Raw genomic sequence first — 9,358 nt, forward strand, 5'->3', positions numbered from 1 at the left:
GGTGATGGTACCCTTCCCGAAATTAGTTATAAACCTTAAACAGTCAGCAAGATCCTTCAGTACACAGACAGACAAACATTTTGTTACTTTTAAACATCTTTGCTAATTATAATAAATATTATGCCTAGTAGTCCTAGGAATCAATATTCAGAAACTCAAGTGAATAGGATGATTATATAAAATAAAATATCGGTTTTTAATATATAAAAATCATAATGGTCAACAAAGACATTCAAACTTTCAAGTATAGTCCCTTTCGTGGCAACGCCTCTATCTATAGTGGCGTTTCTTCGTAATTACACAGTACTTTTTGATAGGTAATTTTAGGTTAGGTTAGGTTAAGTTAAGTTAAGGTGATCCCGCAGAGTTATAGGCAGCTGGCCCCGCAGGGTTAGAGCACCCGCAAGGCTAGGAATAGGAGACAATCTACTGTGAAATTACGCCGAAACGCCCCTTAAGAGGCGTTGCGCTTTCTACTTTGTATTTAAATGTTACAGGAATCCTGTCAGCATGCCAAGTTTAATCGACATAGAGCTATCTGTTATTGGTGGTACGGATCGGCCCTAACTGTACAGCAGCTTTACAACCAAAATATGTGAAATAGTCTTGTAATTAATTACCTTTGTCTAGATTAGATAAGTAAATAATTACCACGGAAATACGTGCTTCTATGTGTGTGTGTGTGTGTGTGTGGTGTGTATAAAAATAATGATTTGAGAAATAGTTCAATTATTTTGCAAAATTCCACTGATATAATTATCAGATAAAAAAGCTCTGAATTGAAACGAAAATTAACACTTGTAAAGTGTCAAAACTGAATAATCAAAATATAAATGTATAAAAGTATAAACAAAACTGTAAGTAAATTTGTTACAAAACTGCTTAAATAAGGTTATTTTTGAGGATATGCTTACATTTTTTAACTTGATTATAGAGATGCTTCGCTTATGATATTGTCCCAGGAATCAGTGTTTTAAAAATCAGATCATTTGGATAATTATGTCACATTAAAATTTGTTATAAAATAAGTTAAAAATCAACATTAAATGAATTTTCTGATAACTATTACATAGTTGCTACGCTTTCTAAATCTTATCTACTATTGTTTGAAATTGATAGGACAATTCTAACATACCTAAAATAAATAAAACAGCTATCCATTCCAAACGGACGGACGTACAGACCGACCCTAATAACTCTATCTGGACTAAGGAGAACTATATCAGTCCAACGATTAGCAAGATCAGAAGCTACACAAACACACATCCTGTAACTTTTATACAAAGATTTTAATTTTAAATGACTTAACTCTCCCCTCCTTAAGTGCTCCTAAAGGCCTCTAGTGGTGTATCTGCTACTAACTACATACCCAATAAGTTCATGATTTATCTTCAATTAATAAGTTGTTAAAATTGATAACAATTCTGCCTTACTGTTCATTGACTTAGACGGGTTACAACTTTCATGGTTTCCATTTGTATGACTAACATTTAAAAAAAATCTTTTTAACCTCCTAAATACCTAATTCACTCCTTAACTGTAAGTTTTTTACTTGTAACTAGCGACTATTACTAAAGAGGCCTCAAGGGACATTTTAGGAAATGAGGGAAGGTAAGTTAACCCTCCTCGTTTCATTGTAGGAAAAAAGAAAAACTGAAGAAAAAAATACTTTTTTAAGGGGTGATATATAACGTACATCAAAAAAGCTAGCCTCAAAACTTTGGGTAATTTAGTCCCCAAACTTTTCAATCAATTATTTTAGTTTACAAAAGAGGTCATTTTTTTTTACTTTGGGTACGAATATAAATTTATTGTATATTATCTTATCCATTCAGATCCCTGAATAGTTTTGTAGATATTAGTTCTGGTCTAAAATTTAGTCGGCAACCGTTATTAACATTTGTTTTGTAAGCAAGAATTATTATTATTTCAATAGTTTTTGGGTGATTAAATCTCTAGTAATTTAATAATCTTTACAAATTTGATTATTTTCAATTATTTATTTGTTTATATTTTAAAAAATATTTGGATCATGGAAAGAAAACCAAGTAGCGGGTTTCACAGTAGCTTTTCTCCTATTTCTAGTCCTTGTGGGGAGGGGGGGGGGATCTAACCTTGCGGGGAGTACTGCAGGGCATAATATTTACCTTATTATTTACTTTACCTAACCTTACCTAAAATAACCTATCAAAAGTTACGGTGAAAATACGACGAAACCAGCTTCTTCGTTTTCTTTCCAGATCCAAAGATCTAAATATTGTACGGAAGCTACATTATAATTTCATATTGTATGTCCGTCAGTACGTCCTTCAGAAACGCTATAGGGAAAATGTGATTTTCTCGGCTTCTATTTAAGATACACCTTATTGAATGGTCCGTCGATCTGTCGTTCATGCAACGAACGCCGTATGATTTTAAAAAGGTTTTGTGAGCTTATATTGTATATACTAGTCAAATATTCTCTCTCTTTCTCCATCTTTTTTTTATAAATACTGAACATCTGCGCTTTGATGCATTTTGTCCGTTTTTCCATGATCCATCTTTGATTTTTTGGTGCTTTACTATCTATCTATGTTTTATTTACTTCAAAATTTTTAGATTTAAGTTGTTTTAACTTGAATTTTCCCCCCAACCGACGACGAGTAAAGCACAGAACCCCCCCCCCCCCCTTCATATTTATAGCGAAGGTACTCTATGATTCGAAATGTCCGTCCGTTTATCCGTGGTGATTTCTAGACATCTTTTAATGTTTTTGTGCTTCGCTACATATGGACGTTGTCATCCTTGTTTTTTTAACTTTAAACCATTTTTTGTAGGAAGAATGAAATTAAAATGGTCTGTTTGGAATATTTTTATTTTCTTATGTTTTCAAAGTAAGTTATATTGTCAAAATCGTTAAATCGTACGTCCGTCCGTTACAGATAGCTTTTTTCATTAATTTAGGCATGTTAGAGTTGTCCTATCGATTTCAAAATTTGCATGGTGATTCCTGTAGTAGTTATGTACGATTTAGAAAGCGTAGCAACTCTATAATCACTACCAAAATGTCCGTACGTCCAATTTTTACTTTTTTAACAACAAATTTGCATGTGATCTAATTATCCGAAGCATACTTTATAATCAAGTCCTAAAAATGTAAGTATGTCCATGCAAATATTATCCTGTATCAAGCAGTTATTCAACAAAATTTGGCTTCGACTCTTATACATTTATATTAAGGTTATTCAGTTCTGACACTATACAAGTGTTAATGGCCGTTTGTTCTACAGTTTCAGAGCTTCGCTTTTATGGATGTTTTCATCCTTGTTTTTACTGATTTTTTTATAGCAAATATACTCAACTTAATCTTCCAGTCTGTCTGTGATTTTCTAGGGGCACATGAGGAGGATGGTGGTAGGTCTATTTTATCTAAATCGAACAAAAACTTGGAAAAGTAACGGCTGTTAGTCGTTTTTTGCTTATTTTCAGGGTAAATCCATCATCAATTACGTAGGAATCAACTTTTTAAAACATATTTTTGGTTTAATTCATGTTAAATAATAGCAACAACCATTTTTAAAACTTCTAGTACCAACAGCTACCGTCTAGAACCATTTGATAGCGCTTTGGAGTGGAAAGAGCATATGTGGAGATAGGTTTCTTGACTAATTTGCAATATAGATATCCAAAAAATGACAAAACGGATGAGCCGCCAGCCGTTAGCCGTTTCTTTTCCAACTTTTTGTTCGATTTAGGGAAAATAGATCTACCAAGGATTACTCATGCAAAATTTCAGATGGAAATTCGAATTCTAAGTGCCATTTGCTCACTGATTACGAGATGGTTGCATTAAACCCCCACCCCCTTGTAATCTATATAAGGGGTAATTTTGTGTATCATCATTGGGGATGTACAAAATTTCTTTGGCAAAACGGGGCAATTTTCAACATTTAGGGGGGGGGGCAGGGGGCGTTTTGGTCGTTGGGGGGGGGGGGTTGCCCCAAATGCCCCCTTAGGTTCGCACGCCACTGAGCGAGATCCTTCTGTACAAACATAAACACAGACAAACAGACAGACATTCTGTTACTTTGTTATAAGGTTTTTATCCATCTATCTTTCAGTAATGTCAGTTATTTCATTTTACACTAGCGGCAACGTCCCTAGAGGCCTCTTGGAGCTCTACTTTAATTACTTTAATTTAGATTTTTTAGAGAAGTATAAAAAAAATTTAGGGTTAAGTTTTTTTTTTTAATCTAATTTAATTTTTTTGTGGGAGGGGTAATTTTTTTCTAGGGCGATTTCTCTTGGCAGGGTGGTGGTACCCTCTCCCAAAATAGTTATAAACATTCCCGAAACCTATGAGAAGCTACTTTGTAAAGGAGAACCCGATCGGTTCAGCGGTTAGCGAGATCCTTCGGTACAGACAACAGACACATAGAAGACTAACATCCTGTAACTTTATTATAGGGATAATGATACGAGATAATTATAAATTTATATTAAGATTTGAAAGCAGAAAAACCTACGTCCAAGCCAAATATTATCATTATGAACATGGATGATTTAGGTAAAGTAATTTTAAGCAGGCAAGCTTCTATATATTTCACTTTGTCTGTCCGTTCGGCCGTCAGGAATGTCCGTATAGACAGGGTGTATTTTAACAGGGAAGAAGGGGACAATGGGCTGTTAATTACACTAGTCCCGAAACTTTACAATGACGTTTTCTTATTCGTTAGCTTTAAATACTTTGAAGACTTTTAATGATTTTTGATTTTTTGATTCATAAAGTTTAGTTGCCAAACATTTCAACCGCTAATTCTAATCTACAGAAGGGATAATTTTGTAACATTATTTGGGATGCGCATCAATTTATCGCCCATTGTCTTATCCCTTCAGATCCCTGGTATTTTACAAACCTAATATATCCTACAAACCCAGGGATCTAAAGGGATAAGACAATCGCAAATAAATTTATGTACATCCCCAATACACAAAATTACCCCTTCTATATATTACAATCAGTGGTTGAAATGTTTGGGCACTCAACTTTATAAGCCAACCAATTAAAATTTAATAAAGGCCCCCAAAGTTGTAAAGCCAACGAATAAGAAAACTCTATTACATAACTTTGGGGACTAGAGTAATGAATAGACCAATGTCCCCTCCATCCCTGGACAGAACAGGGTTTTGCCAGGGGTGTTTTTTCTTGAGGGGAAGGAGATAAGGGGGTGTTGAATATACCCTTAACACATTTCTCTACTTGAAATGTATAAAAATATTCTTCTATCATCTATAAACACATTGTCTTATTTGTTAGCTGAAAACTTTGGGTACTTTATTATGTTAACTAGCGGCTTCGCCCCTAGCCTCTAGGGGCTTTTTTTCGTCAAGGTTCAGGAGAGAATTTTAAAAATTTTGTTAACATTTTTTAGATATTTTCTGTATTTTATTACTTTTTAGATCTTTATAACTTTTTATATTCATTTATATTGATTTATATTTTTTAAAAACTTAGAATTTTTTTTCTTTTTTATGTTTTTGAAAATTTCTTTACCATTAGCCTGTTTAAGGCTTCGCCCCTTCAGGAGAAGTAAGGTTTCACGATCCTTTTGAATTTGATAAAGCAAAGAAGAAAAAAAAATCAAAAAGAAGAAAAAAATTTAAAAATATAAAAAAGTACAAAAAATATAAAAAAAACATTTAAATTAGAAAAAAATAACAATTTCTTTTTTTTTGGGGGGGGGGGGGTGTCCCAACCCCCCCAAGAAAATAGCCTAAAACCACCGCAGAACCAATAGGTATATTCCCTGAAGAGTAGGATCCAATCGGTTTAGTGGTTACCAAGATCTTAAGTTTCAGACGGATAGACACCAAGCTACTTTATATGATAGATATCTTATTGATCGTTATAAACTTTTCCACCAATATTTTTAATTTATAAAATCTAGGTTGGGGAGATCTTGGAGTTACAGGAAATCCAGCAAAGTAAGAATATTTACAGTATCGCCTCGAAACAGATTAATATACGGTGGATTAGAACCGGTTCTCACCAATACAGAAAAAAATTATGCATATCATCGTGATTAAAGACAATTTTCCACGACTATTAAAATAAAATACCAGTTTTGTTAGCTCAGGCTGAAAAAAAACAAGCTAACAAAACTTGTGTTATTCTGATAATTCTACATTTTTATATAAGCGCAAAATTGTTTATGCGAAAAATAACTATTCCAAAACTAGGCAGCAACAGCAACATTTAAATTGCCTCCACTAAAATTTTTGAAAGATCCTTTTAATAAGAAACAGCTTTTATCCGATAAATTTGGCATAGTTTTTTTTACTGTAATTAAGAGGTTTCGCGATTATTAAAATAAAATAAAGAGCAATTTCATGTTAAATTAAAATATATCCTTTTATAAAAGTTACAGGATGTCTATTAATCTTCCTGTTTTATTTGTAAGATTTCATTAACTGAAGTTTTATAGGTTTAGTTTCTTTATATATTTTAGGAGAGAGCACCTCCATCCTCCCTACAAAAATTACCCCTAGAAAAATGTCAACTTACAAATTTTTTACTTTTTCATTATAAAACTAAAATCTAAAGTTTAGAGCTGATGCCTAACCCCCTCCCCTTTGCACCAAGAGCCTCTAGAGGCAAGTGTATATTTCTAATAGGACTGTCATACTTAAATTAAATACTGCGCAAGTCAATCTTTCTTTTAAATTTCCAAGAAACATTTAGGGTTTTTTATTCTATACTTTATCTTCTGTATACATTTTTATGCTCTAAACAAATTTCATTATAGAGAGACACCAAATTTGGACGCTATGGCTGCAGAAGGACTGTTCCATTCAGATTTCTATTCATCAGCCGCCATTTGTTCACCATCGAGGATCATACAAACAAAAGCTGCTCAATAAAAGAATAAATATGGAAAGCAGCTACTAATGCCTAATAAAAAATGACGTCATACATTACAAATGACCAATGAGGGGCCAGTATATATATATTGACATTGGTTAATTGTATTGTAGGAAGTCATTTTTAATAAGAACTATATAAGCTGCTTCTAGATATGGATACAGGGATCAAACGTATAAAACATGGAACGATAAATTGTTATAAATCCCCAATTATGTTAAACAAAATTACCTTTCATGTAGAATAAAACTATGGTTGAAAAGTTTAGAACCAACAATTCAAAAATACCCAACGTTTTTGAGCCAACAAATAAAGCTTGGTTACCAGTGTAATTTACAATTAAAAATCACCCAACCTTGCTTGACAAAATTTTGTACTGAAATGAATATTAATTTGCGTGAACAATTCTGACAAACAATTCTAAGCGAAAATTTCCCCACAATCTACTTTCCTCTCCCCCCCCCCTTTTATCCACTTCCGTTGGGTTGCAGAACAAAAATACACAAAAATATCCAAATCTTAGGCAATTTCAATTAAAATTAATTCACTGAATCTGCACGGCTCCTGATAATTTTGTATTATATTGATTCAGGGCCTCACTGTTGACAGGACGGCTACCAATAAGGTCAGTTCACCCTAAGATATGAAAGGGGTGGGGGCGAGGGGGGATGCCCACCTCTCTTCTGTTTTAATGTCCTATTATTTTTTTGTGAAAGATAAATAGATAGCTCTAGATTTGGATTTAGGATTTTAACATCCCCGTAAACCAAAAATGAGAGGACTCGACTGTAAAGGGTTGTGAAACAAGCCTCCTTTGATTTTTTTGACATTCCACTTAAATTTGAAGGGAGCATGACTCTTTTAATTGGACACCACAACCCTTTGGCTGTTTTAGGGTAAAATATAACCTTTTTAAGGGAATCTAATAGAGGGGTTTATTGGGTGAACACCTTAACTTTGCAAGGGGGGGGGGGGGGGATTAGGACACCCTCTTTTGTGCACGCTTCCTTACATTGTAGTGTAGTGGAATAAGTTCTATAGAAACCTAAGGCCAAACGAGTGCGAATTATACCTTAGTTACCCAAATTAGGGTGGTTTTAGTTGGGTAACTAGGCAGATTCATTCTATTTTGTAATTTCAAAAGAAATCATTACATTTCTCTACAATAGATTTATAGTAGAGATGTATATGCAGACAATTACCCCCCTTCCTTTTTAAAAGACCTCTTTCGTCTGCTTATAAATTATTTTCTGCTACTTGGCTGTGTTAATATAAGCGACACCATTGGTTGATTTTCAATGACCTAATACAAAGGTTGCTGCACAAGGTGGTTGCGATGGGGAGATACAGTTATTTAACCCTTTCTCTCTCTAGTGTTTTACTCTAATTTCTACACAATAAATAAATAATCAACATTGGCATATTGTTTAACAAGGAATATACATTAAGAGGGAGCGCAGCTAGCCAAGAATTAGGTCTGGTCACTACAACATTACCAACCATGTTTTATTTAGAAATGGTTTTTACCAGAACACGTATCCTGGCAGAAATGCTTACACTCCACAAGAAATTATGGGGGGTATAGCAGACAATGAGCTGTTGATACCAGAACTACTTGAACAATCAGGATTTGAAAGATTATCAAATTATAAAGGATCTTAAAGGATAAAACAATCTATAATACAAAGTAGTACGATGTCTGTGTGTCTGTTTGTCTGTTTGTTTGTTTGTAGCAAAGGATCTCGCTAACCGCTGAACCGATCGGGTTCTCCTTTACAGGGTAGCTTCTCATAGGTCCCGGGAAGGTTTATAACTATTTTCTTGGGGGGTGGGACACCCCCAACCCCCCCCCTAAATTTTTTTTTCTTAAAACTAAAATTAAAATAGTGGGGTTGACTACCCCCACCCCCCATGAAAAAAAATTCCTCCCCCCCCAAAGAAAATATTTTTTTAGATTTATTTTTAAAAATCTAAATTACGAAAAATTGGTTTGATCAAACCTCTAGATGCAAAGCCCCTAGAGGCTAGGGGCGAAGCCGCTAGTTGATTATAAATTGATATACATCCCAAATGATGATAAACAAAATTTACCCTTATTTAGATTAAATTATTGGTTAAAAAGTTTCTTAGCCAAGTTTTTGCGCCAACAAATTACGTGTTTAAAAACCTTGGGTACCAATGCAATGTAATGTTCAGTCCAATGTCTCTACCCTTCCTGCAAATATAGATTGCACATTTTAAACAAGGACAATTATGTCCACAACAATAACTGACTAAAAAAAATTTTTGTTAAGCTATAAAATAAATATCAAAAATAGTTTTAAATCACCAAACCTTTACTTGTTTGCTATTTAAAGTCCTTCTACGACATTCAAAATTACGATCATTTTAGCTATTGTAATATGTATATATATATATATATATATATATATATGTTGAAGCTTAGTTTTATCATAA

General features: G+C 33.6%; 1 protein-coding gene across 1 annotated transcript; it reads left to right on the plus strand.

Moving 5' to 3' along the window:
• Positions 1 to 2,790: 2,790 nt before the first annotated feature.
• LOC145330835 (N-acetylgalactosamine-6-sulfatase-like) lies at positions 2,791 to 8,563 on the plus strand. The gene is made up of 6 exons (XM_080175499.1): positions 2,791 to 2,873; positions 4,484 to 4,546; positions 5,928 to 5,964; positions 6,786 to 6,870; positions 7,492 to 7,526; positions 8,416 to 8,563. Exons 1-6 carry the CDS (start codon positions 2,822 to 2,824, stop codon positions 8,561 to 8,563), a joined length of 420 nt encoding a protein of 139 aa, XP_080031625.1. The 5' UTR covers positions 2,791 to 2,821.
• The last annotated feature ends 795 nt before the right edge of the window (positions 8,564 to 9,358 follow it).

The sequence above is a fragment of the Acartia tonsa genome, chromosome 10 (assembly GCF_053477335.1).
Source record: "Acartia tonsa isolate MP-2025a chromosome 10, ASM5347733v1, whole genome shotgun sequence".
Taxonomy (NCBI): domain Eukaryota; kingdom Metazoa; phylum Arthropoda; class Copepoda; order Calanoida; family Acartiidae; genus Acartia; species Acartia tonsa.

Bases quoted from the DNA above. Each gene is read 5' to 3' on its own strand.
- LOC145330835 (XM_080175499.1), top strand. From the start codon at position 2,822: ATGAAATTAAAATGGTCTGTTTGGAATATTTTTATTTTCTTATGTTTT. The intron at 6,871-7,491 runs AGGATCATACAA...TTATATTGATTC, and splicing joins CCGCCATTTGTTCACCATCG to AGGGCCTCACTGTTGACAGG. The intron at 7,527-8,415 runs GTCAGTTCACCC...TGTTTTATTTAG, and splicing joins ACAGGACGGCTACCAATAAG to AAATGGTTTTTACCAGAACA.